General features: G+C 35.3%; 1 protein-coding gene across 1 annotated transcript; it reads right to left on the minus strand.

Moving 5' to 3' along the window:
- Positions 1-13,568: 13,568 nt before the first annotated feature.
- LOC107642967 (protein DETOXIFICATION 49-like) lies at positions 13,569-15,447 on the minus strand. Its single transcript, XM_016346489.3, has one exon. It carries the CDS (start codon positions 15,390-15,392, stop codon positions 13,788-13,790), a length of 1,605 nt encoding a protein of 534 aa, XP_016201975.1. The 5' UTR covers positions 15,393-15,447; the 3' UTR covers positions 13,569-13,787.
- Positions 15,448-17,478: the final 2,031 nt, after the last annotated feature.

Raw genomic sequence — 17,478 nt, forward strand, 5'->3', positions numbered from 1 at the left:
TCTAATATGATTCGCTTGCACCTTGGTAACGACTTTGTAAGAAATATTACACAAACTGATCGGTCTCATCTATTTTAAACTAGTTCTAGGTTCTACTTTGGGTATGAGAGTGATAAGGGTCTCATTAATTTCCTTTACTCTTCCAGGCTCCTCAAAAATACGATGTATGAGGGTACAGAGGTCCGAACCCATCTTATCCCACTGATTTGGTAAAAAAAAAAAAACCTGTAAGCCATCTCTCCCTAGTGCTTTAAAATTCCCCATAGCAAAAACAACCTCTTTAATTTCCAAAATAGAAAAATTCTCCCCCAAAATACAGCAATCATCATTACTCAGGTCGAAGAAAGTATTTCTAATAACAAAATTATAATCGAGCAGGTGGTCCATATATAAATCCAAATAAAAAGCATGAGCCATACCTTCCAAGATGCATTTGTTAGTAATTAAATTTTTTCCCTATGTCAAGAAGGGAGATGATCTTATTTTTCCTTCTCTTGACAGGTTGAGCCGTGAAAATATCTTGTATTCCTGTCACCAAATTCTATCCACTTGCATCTCGACTTCTGGTATCACAGAATTTCTTTTCGGGCTAGTACTTCCTCATATTCTTTCTAAAGCTGGACTTAAAGGTCTTCAAGAAAAGAGTTACTAGCGTGGGAAAGGCTATTGGTAATCCCCTGTAACCTTCTAAGAATTCTGCTTTTTCTTTTATAGATATTGCCAAAAACATTTATATTCCAATCTTTAAGAGAGTTCCCGAAATTAACAATCATTTCAGACCAAGAATCCTCTATGTGTCACGAGTTTTGTTCCAAATTATTAAAATTGGGGTGGGATAGCCAACCAGCAAGAAATCTGAATAGTCTCTGTCCCCTATTAAGAGAGGGATTAGCAGCAATATTAAGACAGATAGAAGAATGATTAGAATTTATGGGAAAATATGCTTAGAAAAGCCTTAGGAAAGGTAGATTGCTAATTTAGGTTGCTCAAACCTCTATCAATTCTTTCCGTAAGATTTTCTCTCTTCCAAGTAAAAGGCCAGCCAATGAAACATAAATTAATAGGACCACACTCAGACACATAGCTTTGGAAATCATTACAAGCACCAGCAGTAACTCTACTCGACCCACCCTGTCGTTCATGATCATACAAAATGGCATTGAAATCTCCAAAAAGGCACCAAGGGAGAGTAATTCTCTGAGCCAACGATGAGATTGTGCTCTATAATGTTCTCCTAGAAACACGTTGTGGACTTCCATAACAGGCAGAAAACAACCAAGGAGTAAAATTATTCCCAGAGACTCTGAGATGGACCAGTTGATTGTTATGCTCAAGAATAGTGACACTTCAAAAATTTTCATCCCGCAAGCACCACATACCCCAGAGTGACCATTAGCATCCACAACAAAAGACCAATCAAATTCAATTTTATCTTTAATATTTTTTCCTTTGTACCACTTATGTAAGTTTTGAGCAATATAACAAAACTAGCAGCATATTCCTTGTGCATATCCCTAATCAGAGAATGAAAAGGCCTACCTCGAGTTCTTTGGCAATTCCAACATATGATATTCATTGAAACATAGAGGAAAAAGGGTCATGAAGGACCAAAATCACTTTTGGGTTTGAGACCCAAGTACTCGAGCAGCACTAGCGTCGGAAAGCTTCCCGATTTTCATCCAACTATTACTTGGATTATCCAATTTTCGCAATTGGAAATGTGTTTGAGGTCGAAGTCACACTACTTCCTGGGTCCGGTGGTCTTGACGAGGAAGATGGGATTTGGTTCTAATTTAAGAAATCGTTCTTCACCACATGAGCTTTCATAGGAGATGTACATTTCTTTTCAACCTCGAAACCTGATTCTTTTATTTCTAGACCTGCTGTATATGCTTGAGCATCAGCATTTCCATTTTCATTGCCCCCCTCTCTGTATTTTTACCTTTCTGATTGACTATGGGAGCACTCTTACTAGGTTCCCTTGCTTTGGGAGTGGGCTTGATGATGAGCGAATTGTTGTGATGGTATAGAAATTCTCCAAATTGAATGAATTCTCGTTGCAAGTATAGTTCTACACTAACAAATAATCCTCCCAATAAAAAATTTGGTTGTCACAAAGAATAAACCCCAAATAAGAATTAACCGAAGTATTTAGACTTCGGATCGTCTCACAAGGAATTGCAATGAAATGTATGATTATTGGCTATGAGGGAACAAAGGGGTTTGATTTTTTTTTTGATAAAGAGCAAGAAAATAAATGGACAAGAAAAGTAAATCAAACAAGCACTTAAAGAAAGCAATCAATAAAGAGAGACATTCATGGCAAGGTTTGAGATCATAGGCTTTCTATCCTAGTTATTAATCATAACAATACTTAACAAGAATTTATCTTATTTCGTCATCCCCAATGTTGGAAGAAGGTGTAAGTTATCTTTCATTAGAGAAAGTCAAACAAGACTAGTTAATCTCAAATCAAAAATCCTAATCAACTCACTAATTGAATTAGCAAGAGATTAGAGTCATTGAAAATGATATTAACTAACAACTCTAGATCACCAATCTAAATTGGGTATTAATGACTCAAGATTGCCCAATTACTCTTTCCAAGCCAAGAATACTCAAAATCTACTCTAAAGCCCAACCAAGCATTTTGTCAAACACTTGGTGGGTATAAATGGAAAGCATGATAAAAGTGCAAGAATAATAAATCTACCAACTACCAATTGTAAGGAAAGTAAATCAACAACTCAAATCATCAATAAAAAGAACATCAAACATTAAATTTCATTAAAAGAGATCTAAATCCAACATGAGCATCCATGAACATAAAAGAAGCATAAAAGTAAAATTAACATCACAAACTAAAAGAATGAAAGTGTAGAAGCAAGAAATCATAAAGGAAACAAGATGAAAAGATGAGATTGAACCTAGATCTAGGAGAGATTAACCTAACCTAATTCTAGAGAGAAGAGGGAGCTTCTCTCTCTAGAAACTAACCTACATGATGCTATACTACCAAACAATTGCTCCCTCCTTACCCAAGATTGAATTCTGCATGAAATAGCATCAGAAATGAGTTGGATTGGGCCCAAAGTGCTTCATAAATCACCCCCAACAATTTCACCTTTAGTGGGCCACGTGCAGCATCAGTGCACACGCGTAAAGTGCGCGTGTGCACCCCTAAACATAAAGCAACTATAAAAAATTTTATATCATTTTGAAGCCCTGAATGTTAGCTTTCCAACGCAACAGAAATCGCCTCATTTGGACCTCTGTAGCTCAAGTTATGGTCGATTGAGTGCAAAGAGGTCAGGCTTGACAGCTTTGCGGTTCCTTCATTTCTTCATGAGTTCTCCCACTTTGCATGCTTTTCTCCTCACTTCTTCCATTCAATACTTGCCTTATGAACCTGAAATCACTCAACAAACATATCAAGGCATCGAATGGAATTAAAGTGAATTGAATTTAGCTATTTTAATGCCTAAAAAGCATGTTTTCACATTTAAGCACAAATTAAGGGAGAATTACAAAACCATGCTATTTCATTGAATAAATGTGAGAAAAGTTGATAAAACCTCCCAAATTAAGCACAAGATAAACCACAAAATTGGGTTTTTATTAAATCTAAGCTAATCAAAGATCCAAATTAAGGACATTTATTGTTTTTCGCTTATGGGTAGTGATGTGCTACAATTAAGAACGAAAGGGATTAAATAGGCTCAAATTTGGCTAACAATGGTTGATGAAAGGTAGGATCTTTGGGTAAGTGAGCTAAATAAAATGATGACCTCAATCATATAAATGCATGTATACATGGAATAATGGACATAAAGAATCAAACAAATCAAAGATTACAATCATAGAGAGAGAATGATGCACACAGGAATGGAAATAAGTGGTTATACGATGTAACCACACAATTGGGTTCAAAACTCACATGCTTGTGTTCTTAGCTCAAAAACCATGTTCCAAAATAAATTCTTCAAACAAGTTCAACAAGAAAAAAATTTTTAAATTGGTAGGGTGCCCTAAAAACAGTTTTCTTGGAAAAGAAATTATCACCCTAACCAAGTAGTCCTAACATAAAAAGAAATGGTGAAATATGTACAAATTTTAACTAACATGCAATCTATCATGCAATGCAACAACTAATCTAACAAAGACAAAAATTAAAAATTGGTGTTGAAAAAGGAAGTTGTTACCCATGGAGGTCGGTCGGACGACCAAATCTCCCCACACTTAGAAATTTTCACCGTCCTCGGTGCATGCAAAGAAGAGCAAGGTGGACGGGTAGCTACAATTGATGAGCTTCTTCAAAAGATTGTGCGGGTGAACTTGTTTGTTGCCCCATTTAGAAGCTTTTCCTTTCCTTCATTTGGTGGCCAACCTCAGAGGAGAGAAAAAGAAAGAAAATTAAGCCTACAACAAAGATATGAAAGTAATTAGAACATAGGCGAGGGCTAATGCCAAATAAAAGTATGGTTCTCAAATACATGGTAGCTACAACATGTGAGTGAGAAAGCAATTCAAGCAAAGGCATATTAACTAATACTTGATGCAAGAGAAAAGTCAAAGCATGGGTACATGACATGAAGAGCACGTTGCATCAAGCTTAATCAATAATTGACACAAACAAGATTAGTGATAAGCATGAGAGCATTTGGTCCCATCCTAACTCAATGATGATGAGTATAAAAGCAAGGGATCATGAGTCAGGAAGGACTAAAGCACTAATCTTGTGTGTAGAGAAAATATAACAATTAATGCCAAACAAATCACAAAGCATCAACATTAACCAAGAAATTCTCAACAATTGAATATAAGAATCCAACACCATTATTAAAATAAGAAACTTAGAAAATAAAATAAGAACAAGCTATAAAAATAATATTAAAATGTAATGAATGATAATATGTAAATGCAACATATAAAAGAAGATGAAAATAAGAAAAATAAAGAGTGAAAATTTTGAAAAGAAAGTAAGAAAGGAAGAAAGAAGAAGAAAGAAAGAGGAAGAAACTAGAAGGAAAAGAAGAGAAGAAGGGAGAAAGAAAACAGGGCAGAACAGGGGAAAAACAGGGCGCGGAGGACGACGCGTACGCGCACAGCACGCGTGCGCGTGGGTGGGTAGGCGGGACAAGCGACGTGTACGCGCATAGCACGCATACGCATGGATGTGAAGATGGCGACCGACGTGGACGCGTCATGTACACTTGCGCGTCAGGTCGTGGCGCAGAATAGGCACAACTTTGGCACAACTCTCTGGTTTTTGTACCAGGAGTGTGAAGTGCACCATCGACGCGCGCGCGCATAGCACGCTTGCGCGAATGCCCTCTCTTCTTCTTTTTTTTTTTTGAAAAATTTTCAAATACCAAACAAACAAAACTTACACCTCAAGCAAAATACAATTTAACAACAACTAAACTAATCAAAACAAACTAAGAAGCAACCAACCAAACAAAGTAAAATGTATAAGAGTATAGAAAATAACAAAAACTACCTACAATGGCAACTCCAATCACTTATTAACCAAATCTAAAAGAGAGTGGAAAGAGTTTACCATGGTGGGGTGTCTCCCACTTAGCACTTTTATTTTAAGTCCTTAAGTTGGACATTTGGTGGAATCTTGCTATGGTGGCTTATGCTTGAATTCATCCTGGAATCCCCACCAATATTTGCATCTCCAATGTCCACCGGGATCCCAAACTAGACGCACAAGGCCTTCAAGTAAGCTTATGTAGATGACAAGGCCCCAAGAGTTTTGATTGTGGGAATGAATTCCGGGGTCCCAAACCTTGTTCTTGCACCCATCTTCCCGTTGACTACCATAGTTAAATTTGGGTGACAAGGCTTGTGAACTCTCAATTAAGCATCCAAACATTCTCCTAGACCCATGTAATTTGGTTCTACACCAACCATTACTATTCAACTTTGAGCATGCAACCATCATGAACTTAGAGTGATGTTTCCAACCACTACACAACTCTCTCCTACTCTTAACTTCACAAAGAGTTTTAAGTTGACCATCATTTTCAATCAAACCATATTCAAGTGGGAAAGTAAAGATTAGAGATAAGAATTTTACCCACTTGAATGTTGTGTAGGATGGTGACTTAGGAAGGGAAATCTCCCCACACTTAGACAATGCGAGGTCTACTCCTTTGTGCTCTTTCTTGACTACCTCCACCTCTTGGCAAGCTTCTTCAACTTCAACCTCTTCCTCTTGACAAAGTTCTTCATATTCAACTACCTCTTCACCAACTTCTTCTACCTCTTCCCCACTCTTCATGTCACAACATGGAGGTAATGTGGAACTTATCTCAACATTCACCTCAATATCAATAGGAGAAGATTCCTCAAATACCAAAGGATCATGTGTTGGTGTGGGCTCATCTTCAAGAGGAAGATTTGTTGCTTGTTCACCTTCTTTTAATTCTTCATCATTCATTATATGCTTAGGAGGTTGCGCACCCTCCTTAACATCGCCTTCAAGCTCAATGGAAGAAGGTTCAACAACTTCCACAAAATCATCAACAATGTCACTTGGTGTGGAAGTGTTCTCAAACTTGGAATCCACCTCTTGTTCAACTTTCTCTAACTCTTCAACCACTTCTTCTTCATTAACAATCTCTTCACTCTCCACTTGTTGCAAGACATACCCCATCTCCTTGTCCTCATGTTGAGATTCTAAAATCTCCTTCATGCTCCTTTCCTCGGTTGATTTCTCACATTCATCCGTGGGGACGCTTTGCTTGTTGCATGAGTCCAATGATTCCAAGATAGCGGTAACGTTAGCAAACTGAGCCATGATTTTTTCAAGTATGGGAGGTGATCCATCTTGTGGTTGGGAGTTCTCATACATTGGAGGTGGTTCATCTTGGTAATAGTATGGGGGTGGTGGTTCATGAGGGTATTAGGGTTGAATTGGGGTGGTTCTTCATATGGTTCATATGGTTCACAAGGTGGTTGGTATGGTGGATATGGGTTAGGATCGTATGGAGGTGTTTGGTGGTATGAGGCTTGTGAGTAAGGTAGTTCAAAATTATGTTGACGGGGTGGTTCATAGGCATATGGTGGTGGTTGTTGACAATCACAATAAGGGTCACCACATCCATTAGATTTATATGCATTAGGATTGGAATTATACCCATAAAAATCTGGAGGTTGTTGTTGCCAAGAAGGTTGATCAATCCCTTAGCGCTCCTCCCATCTTTAATTATTCCATCCTTGATGCACATCCTCATTGTAGCTCCCATTTTCTACAACATAATTTGAATCAAACTCATAGCAAAAGTGGTGAGAATTCATAATAGCAAATAAAAAAAAAAGCTAGCAAAAATAAGCAACAAAGTCCTAAAGTTAACAAAAACTAACAAATAAGCAAAAGGCAAACATATTCACAATATTCACAATAACCAATAATATAACACCATTGCAACTCCCCGGCAACGGCGCCATTTTGATGAGCGAATTGTTGTGATGGTATAGAAATTCTCCAAATTGAATGAATTCTCGTTGCAAGTATAGTTCTACACCAACAAACAATCCTCCCAATCAAAAATTTGGTTGTCACAGAATTAACCGAAGTATTTAAACTTCGGGTCCTCTCACAAGGAATTACAATGAAATGTATGATTATTGGCTATGAGGGAACAAAGGGGTTTGATTTTTTTTATAAAGAGCAAGAAAATAAATGGACAAAAAAAGTAAATCAAACAAGCACTTAAAGAAAGCAATCAATAAAGAGAGACATTCATGGCAAGGTTTGAGATCATAGGCTTTCTATCCTAGTTATTAATCATAACAATACTTAACAAGAATTTATCTTATTTCGTCATCCTCAATGTTGGAAGAAGGTATAAGTTATCTTCCATTAGAGAAAGTCAAACAAGACTAGTTAATCTCAAATCAAAAATCCTAATCAACTCACTAATTGAATTAGCAAGAGATTAGAGTCATTGAAAATGATATTAACTAACAACTCTAGATCACCAATCTAAATTGGGTATTAATGATTCAAGATTGCCCAATTACTCTTCCCAAGCCAAGAATGCTCAAAATCTACTCTAAAGCCCAACCAAGTATTTTGTCAAACACTTGGTGGGTACAAATGGAAAGCATGATAAAAGTGAAAGAATAATAAATCTACCAACTACCAATTGCAAAGAAAGTAAATCAACAACTCAAATCATCAATAAAAAGAACATCAAACATTAAATTTCATTAAAAGAGATCTAAATCCAACATGAGTATCTATGAACATAAAAGAAGCATAAAAGTAAAATTAACATCACAAACTAAGAGAATGAAAGTGTAGAAGCAAGAAATCATAAAGGAAACAAGATGAAAAGATGAGATTGAACCTAGATCTAGGAGAGATTAACCTAACCTAATTCTAGAGAGAAGATGGAGCTTCTCTCTCTAGAAACTAACCTACATGATGCTATACTACCAAACAATTGCTCCCCCCTTACCCAAGATTGAATTCTGCATGAAATAGCATCAAAAATGAGTTGGATTGGGCCCAAAGTGCTTCATAAATCACCCCCAGTGATTTCACCTTTAGTGGGCCACGTGAAGCAACTATAGAAAATTTTATATCATTTTGAAGCCCTGGATGTTAGCTTTCCAACGCAACAGGAATCGCCTCATTTGGACCTCTTTAGCTCAAGTTATGGTCAATTGAGTGCGAAGAGGTCAGGCTTGACAGCTTTGCGGTTCCTTTATTTCTTCATGAGTTCTCCCACTTTGCATGCTTTTTTCCTCACTTCTTCCATCCAATACTTGCCTTATGAACCTGAAATCACTCAACAAACATATCAAGACATCGAATGGAATTAAAGTGAATTAAATTTAGCTATTTTAAGGCCTAAAAAGCATGTTTTCACATTTAAGCACAAATTAAGGGAGAATTACAAAACCATGCTATTTCATTGAATAAATGTGAGAAAAATTGATAAAACCTCCCAAATTAAGTACAAGATAAACCATAAAATTAGGGTTTATCACTTGACTACCACCTTTGTCTTTAGCTTATTAGTCTTGTCATTGGGCTTGGACCTACCAGCAGCCATATGACTTGGTTTTTTTTATCCCTTGAGGATTCTTCCTTGCTCCTTATTTAAGGACTTTTGAGTAGATGAGTTGGAGTCTATCCACAATTTTATGGGCCTTGGCTATAGGGAGCCCATTATGGATAATTGGGGTTTGCATATCTACGTCCTTATCCATGCCATGTACTTTCGCAGATTGCGTCTCATCTTCATAAAGAATATTATAACGTGATCCCATTCCTTCCTCAATTAATTCAGGATCTTCAACGTTCTCTTTTGATGCTAACTTTTCGTGGTTATTAATAACATAATTACTTCTGACCTTCCCCGTAGGATTTGCTATCTTTTTCTTCCTAGTTTGCCTTATAACGATCATCCAATGGCCAAAATCTAGAGAATTTTGATTTGGTCAAGGATTATGGTGCAAATTGGATTTCGCGTCCTTTCTTATTTGATCATTGGCATCTCCATCCGCCTGAGAGTTGCCTGATTCGGCGTTGTTTCCAGGATTTTCCGCCTCCTGGTTTCTTGCCTGCTCCACCACTGGTTATCAGTGGCTAAGAGAAGGAGGGGTTGAATCTTAGCTTCCTTTTCTGCTGAATAGTACTTTTACTTTTTCAAAGAAACTCAGGATATATTTTTACTTTTGTCTCGTAACAAGTTGAGAGACATTTTCATTTTGTCTCCTAAGTAACAAAAACAGAAACGAAGTAGAGAAGAAGGAATAACACCAGATGTATCCTGGTTTAGCTACTTAGTGCAATGTAGTGTACATCCAGTCTCCATCACAACTATGATGGAATTTCACTATCTTTTTTTCAAGATTACAAACACCAATGTTTCTCTAGGATCTACCCAATCCTATCTGGGACAAATCTAGATTTTAAACCCAATCCGAATTTGACTAGACCTCAATCTAACTTTCAACAGCAAAGTACTAACCCAACTTGTAAGGAAATCTCCACAGGATCATGACACAAAATAGAAAGATGTACAAAGAAAATCTGAGACATCTTATGGCTTTTTCTCACTGTTTATCTCACTGCCTTTTACCTCTCACTGGCTTTTTCTTACAAACCTCACCATGTTTACCTTTTACAATGAGACTTTGACAGAATAAACTGAGAAAAAGAAAATACTAAATAAACTACATGAAGGAGAAGAGCTCTAACAGCTTGGGTAGCTATGAGAGTGAACTCTGTGCTTTTCACTTACTCTCCTTGCCTTCGACCCTTGGCAGTTCACCCTTAATATAGAAAAGTGAAGCTTCCAAGGTTGAATCAGGTTCAACCCTAATACTGTCTTCTTCTCCAACATCAGAGACTAGCAGCGGCTTCATCAGAGAGGAGAGAGAAGACCGAATCTGTTTGCATGCAACTCACCTCTTCTCTCTCATCCTTTTTCTTCAAACTTCTTCAATCTTGACCGTTCAGCTTAACTTTGGCCCCAAGTTTTGATTTTGAGCGTTGATGAGCTTTTGACCATGGTTGACAACACCTCTTCCATGGTTGCTTCTTCTGTGCTTGAGACCTTGTGTCTTTCTTCTTAGTTCCTCGTCGTAGCACAAATGAGGAAATGAACTTTTGATGTGCTTTGACCGAATGAGATTTGCTACTTGACCGAAGCCCCTCCTTTTTACTTTGATTTGGTAACAATCTTTTTGTCTTTCTTTAAAGCCTATGTTCTGTAGTTTCTATTTTTCTTCTTTCTTCTTTTTTGATTGAGTGATGTGACCGAAGCAAAGAGAGAGGAGAGAGAAAAGAGAAGTAATGGCTTTCGGTAGAAGTTTCAAGAAAATTAAATTGAATTGAATTTGAAGTTCCAGTTATCAAGAGTAACAGTAACTATATGGGGCTTGTGGTCTCTTGGGTTTCTTTCTTTAATTCATCATACTTGGTTCATGGACTTGTGATTGAACTTGTCTTTTTTTTCTTATTTCAAAGTTCAGCCACTAAATTTTGGATCAAGTTGATGACGAAATTTGTATTGATGGACATGGACTTAGGGATGGCAACACCACCCGAATCTGCGAGTACCCACCCCGTCCCGCACCAGGGAGGGTTTTTAGTGGGGCGGATTCTTGGGCGGGGCCGGGTTTAGGTACTATCCGCCCCGGTATATATAATATATAATATGTGTAATATATGTAAAATAATTAGTAAAATGATTGATAATATTGTATCATATTTAAAAATTTACTTTAATTTATGTTATGAATGTGATGATGGTTAAATAAATTTTGAAATTTTATTTTATTTATTAGATTTTAATAATTATAGGGGCGGGGCGGGTACCCGGGAGGCGGATTAGGGTTCAACCATTTACTACCCGCAGGTAGGAGCGTCGGCAGATTTTATGCGGGTTATTGTAAAGCGGGGCGGGGTCGGATAGAACAAAAACCCGCCCCTACCCTCCCCGTTGTCACCCCTACATGGAACTCATTTGTTTATTAGGCCAATATAAAGCCTAGATTGCTTTCCTATGCATTAAACAAAATTTATTAAACAAACAATTTGTAATAATTTAATAAACATCTGATTATTTTAATAATGTTTGATCATCATTTTAATATTAGTTTTTCAAACTCAATAATATATTTTTTCTAAGTAATTGATTTAGTGGTTAATTTTTTGTGTACTTATTATTATTATTATTATTATTATTATTATTATTATTATTATTATTATTATTATTATCTTTGTCGGATAAATATTCCCTTTATAAATATTCTTGTCTTGTTGTAATGGGGAATATCCTCAAATCTAAATGTAACAACTAATAAATTGTACTGTTAATGTTATAATAAAATAGTGTCAAATGGAATACATTGTCATACGGTTAACAAGGACGGCGAGTACCACTGTCTTTTCAAAGAAAAATAATTCTTCCGGTGGCTTTTTATCAGCCGTTAATTTTGTCTATTGTTACCGTCAACCAATCTTATATATTATCTTATTCTATATAAAAAATTGTAAAATTAATTTTTGTTCTAACTTCTAACAAATAATTTCAACACCAAGATCTTGCTGCTACTTCAACCTGCCAGTTTATACACATCATCTAATGATTTAAAATTGTCACAATTAATCAAATTATATATGCCCATCAACTTGATATTACTTAGATTATACTTTACACGTTAATTGATAACGGTTTTCAAACCTCAAATTAAACATGGTTTAGGTTTTAAAGCTAATTTTCAACCTCCGGTCTAAATTTAAATTTCCTTTGTGCGAAATTTAATATATCTTTATTATGCATGGCGGAGGCTGTTTATTCTTCCTTAGCTTGCTTAATTTTTCTAATTTGGGTAGAAATGAAACATATGTCATCGAATTAACACACTAGCCATGATAAAGACCTTGTAAAGGGAATATAATATGTTGTTGACCTTGTACTCCATTGGTTGCTAAAAGGAATATTCAATGAGTAATAACTTGTAAGTATCTCTTAATCCAAGTTTTTGTATCAAAAAGTAAAGTAATGAAGTATAATATTTTAAGCAGTTATAGATTGAGGGTTACTTAACCGAACAAATTCAAAAAGCCATTTCAACTTTCAATTACCAAGATTAGACTGAAGAAGTTTCAACCGAATGCCTAACTTGAGAATTTTTTTAAAAATTAATTAATAGATGTACGCATACCAATACCAATACCAATACCATTGTATTGTAGCTAGTAGTAAGAAACATTCCTCAATTGAAAAAGGAAGAAACATCGTAGAGGCCACTAAAGTTGATCAAAACATGGAACATTCTAAACTAGGTCAAATTCTACGTGTGGAACTGAAAATTCTGGAATAATATAATATAAAATAAAATAAAATAAAATAAAAGGCATATATACACCTGAAGAAGAATAATCAAAGCACGCGACTTGTCAATTTTTCGTTGCGAAACAACCGACACACAAGACTCCAGCTTGCATTGCCTACTTTACAAATCACAACGCGCAATCCTACTGCCCACCAACCCATCTTATCCCCAAGCCTCAAACACCCTCTTACCTATGTTTTCTCTCCTTTTTCTGCCTTGTCATCTTTTAAATCGGTAAAGACCTATATATGTTATCTTAGTATAAAATTAATAGTTAAAAATTATAATATATTTAACTAAATTATTATTTGATAATTTTTAATTATTAATTTTGCATGATACGTGAATTTTGACATTCTTAATTTTATGTATATTTTTTTGTTTAGTGTATATTATCTATACACATGGAATCGACTATTCCTTATCAACTGTTATAGGAAAAATAATTAATAAATAATTTCCATTCAAATTCAATTCTCCTAAATTTACAAGTAAGAATAATTCGATCAACCTATAGAAATAAATGAATATTAACAAAATTCAAAGAGTACAAAAAAAGTACGTAAAGATAAAGAATATTTTAGTATGTATTTTTTGATTGATTGAATTATAAGAGTAAAACTAAATATATATAAAGTATTGTCTACAAAAAAGAAAAGTAAAGATAAGATAAGATGGTAATATAAAGATGAGATAAGATAATAAAGGCTACAATTAAAACTAAATTTATAAATTCTGTTGAACTGAATTTGTGGACTGTAAAACTTCTTTGTCATAGACTAAGGTAGAAGAATGATTTAATAAATATATATCTTTTGAATCTTCCAATCTATTTGATATATTTAGATTAAACTATATATTACTTAAAAAATTCCCTTAGTCAGCTAGGTTCTATTGAATGTACCAAAAAAATGTTATCAAACTAAAGAATCAGAGAATTGTTTTGACGAAATCAGAGAGCATTTGCAATGTTCTTGTTCATCATCCTCTGGGAAATTTGGTTGCGCCACATCCTCAGAAGAAGTAAGATCCTTTGCTCTAAGTGCTTGAGCTTCCCAATTGGTTAGAACCAAAACAAACATCATAGTCACCATACATGAACCCTGAGCACCCAATAGGCCAAGCCACAATCCTTTAAAGTCAAAACCACCATAAAAGCTTAACCAAACCGCAATGGGCATTCCCACAAGGTAGAAGCAACCTAAGTTTATGTTGGCTCCCAGTTTTGGTCTTGCCGTTCCCCTCAGAACACCGCAAACCGTCGTTTGAGGACAGTTTCCGAGCTCGCACAGCCCTATGATCGGCAATACCATTGACGTTAGAGCAATGATCTGTGAATCCTTTGTGAACATCGAAGCCCACACGTTCCTCACCGAAATTGCAAACACCAATGCGGAGAATCCCAATAAGAAGCTGAAACAGAGTCCCACAATTGCTGCAAGCTTCGCTCTCTTGGGATTTCCCGCACCAAGTTCGTTTCCAACTCTTGTAGACACGCCGAAGCTCAACGAAGATGGGAAAATGTATATCAATGCAGTTGTTTGGATCAAAACCCCCATTGACGCAACGGTTGCTTGAGGGTTGATTAACAAGCCGCAGAGTAAGATCATAATCTCGTACCACCACCATTCCAAGCACACAGAGACGCAGCTCGGAATCGCGAGACTCAGTAGTTGCTTCCATCCCTTGAAGCATTCAGAAGAAACACCGCTCCATGTCTTGGTGTGAATCCCTGAGACCCATATGTAGATAATCAGAGATGCCACGAGGTTGAAGTTCGTCCAAACAGCGCCTAACGCGATTCCTCTGATTCCAAGGTCAAGAACAGAGACTAGTAGGTAGTTGATTGGGACGTGGAGAAGAATCGAAAGAAGCGCGGTGTATGTAAGAGGGAGAGTTATGGATTGGGTTCTGAGATAGATTCTAAGAGGATGGAGCAGCGATTGCGCAAGGAGATCGGGAAGAGAGAAGAGAATGAAGGATTGAGCTTCAGTGGCTATGTCGTGTTGCTGGCCACAAAAGAGGAGAATCTTTTTCATGTTAAGCCAAAGAGCGGCAATGAAGGTTGAAGTGAGGAGGAGGAGAAGCACTGTCCTCTGCATGGTGAGGCCCAAGAGCTTGTACCTTTTGGCGCCAAAAGCCTGGCCGCAGATTGGGTCCATGCCGACGGCGAGGCCGGAAAGAAGAGAGTAGCCGGTGATGTTGGCGAATCCAATGGCGAGAGAGCCGCCCGCTAAGGCAAGGTCGCCGAGGCGGCCAAGGAAGATCATGGAAATGACGGAGCGAGAGTAAAGTAGTAGGCCAGTTAGGACCATGGGTAACGATATCTTGGCTATGCACTTTGCCTCTTTGATTGCTTCTGATAAATGATTGGTTGTGTTGTTGTTGTGGGGCTTTTGTGTTGTTGTTGGGGTTTTAGGAATCAAATGAGTAAGCATGTCAGGGGTTTTTCCTTCTTGCCCTTCATCGCATTCACGCTTACACATAGTTGTAGCTGTGTAAGATGATGATAACTTGCACATGGCTGATATAGAGAGAGAGAGGTGATTGTGTTTTTGAGAATCCGCAAGATTGTTGCAAGGAAGGCTGGGTTTAAAAGGAGAGATTATACTGTTTTCAATTTGGACTTATTTGCAGCAAATACGGACGCACTATTTCTGCATCAAACAATTTTTAATAAATTAGTCACAAAAATATTATTTATATTAATATTATTTACATTAATAAACAAAAATATTATTTTCACATTAAAATTAATCATCAAAATTAATATTTATATTAATAATTAATTTTAATATATATTTACTATAATTTCAGTGTAATAAAAAAAATTTTCACCATAAAAATAAATACATTAAATTTTTCCTCAAATAATTTTATACCGTCTTTCAATTGTATCATATATTTTTTTAAATAATACAAAATTTATATCTACACTAAATAAAACCATTTAAATACTCTATTATTATGTCTTTTAACAGTGACAAAATTAATTTAAGAACAGTTTAGACATATTATAAGTTATAAAAAAATTGTTGTAAATAAATTATAAAAATGGCAGAATTTACCAATATTTATATATTTAAATTTAATAGATATACCAATTACACACTAATCTAGAAATAAGAATTGTGAATATTGTAGGAGTACCTAGAGTGCTTTTTTGTATTTTCACAGAAAAAGTTTAAACATGTAACTATTATAAATTTTTATTTTATTTTCAATTTTGAAAGCGTATTTTTATGACCAATCCACTTTACTACGTGTGAAAAAAAAATTATTATTATGAGGTGAAACCACTCTAATTTTATTTTCATTGTAACAAGTAACATCATTAAACAGAATAAAAGTCAGAGACAAAGTATTAATTTAAAAAATGAGTTAAAGGAGCATTAAATAAGTATTTAATTACAGTACTTAAATTGAGAGGAGACATAGGCAGTATGAAGAACGTGTCGGAATTTGTAGCGCATAGGAAGAAGAAAAAAGAGTTGAGGTTAGAGGTTTTTTACTTTTTCAGGAAAGGACCCACCGTCAAAATGGAACCTTGACTTCAGTTTAGGATTTTTTCTAGCCAGGATTATTCGGTTCAATGCTATGTCGGCAATTAATATCATTCAAGTTCATTTTGTGTGTTTTTCGATATATTTAATTTGATTTTGACAACACCCTACCTTACAATTTTGTGTACATTTAAGGTCTTTGCAGTTTCAAATTAAATGTGTTTGTGTTGAAATATAAAACATGGGTTAAGTAACTATGGCTAACATTAATTTGGGGCCATACAAATTAAATTTTTCCCATACAAAATGAGATGTACTCTTTTATGTCGGCCAAACCAAATTTTATCATATTGTATGCAAAAATTACTATAGTTCACCCATTTGCATAGAGTAGAAGGTGATTTATTCAATTAGTAAATAAGCCGTTACCCCTACATTACATTATGCTGTAGATTTTATTTTTATATCGTTTATATTTTGCCATCTCAATTGACTGCATTAATTGGAAATTTTTATTTGTTTTTTACTAATAAAAATATTTTTAGCTAGTAATTACATTTTCTTTTAAGAGAATATAGTACACTGATTATTACTTTGATGTTTTAATTTTTATTTTATTGCCTTTTATGTATTTTAAGCCAGAGACAATAGTAATAAAAACACGCTTGAGACAGCAATGAATAAATCCTAAGGTCACCCATCAAAAATGACATGAGCAATACTTGAATGGAATAGAAGATTCTGGCCGTAATATGTAAGTTCATACTAGCAGTACTCCTATACTAGAAGAACTAGACACATTTGTTTTTATCATCATGGTTCAATTCATTTTCAGAAATCTCTAAGAAATATTTTTTTAAAATAAATTTATTTTTCTTTTCATACATAATTATATTAATAAGTATATACAAATTTTAATAGGACTCAAATTAACCTATATGTAAACACCCACTCCCAGTTAAACACACACATAATAAAAATAAAGGAATATATACATGTTCTTAAAACAAATAGGTAGGGCTGATTTTTGTTCATTATAACATGTATTATATATGGATAAATAAATTTACAGTGGATCAAATGGCTTATGTCACATTTTTTTTTG

This window comes from Arachis ipaensis, chromosome B5 (genome assembly GCF_059453495.1).
Source record: "Arachis ipaensis isolate K30076 ecotype BB chromosome B5, ASM5945349v1, whole genome shotgun sequence".
NCBI lineage: Eukaryota > Viridiplantae > Streptophyta > Magnoliopsida > Fabales > Fabaceae > Arachis > Arachis ipaensis.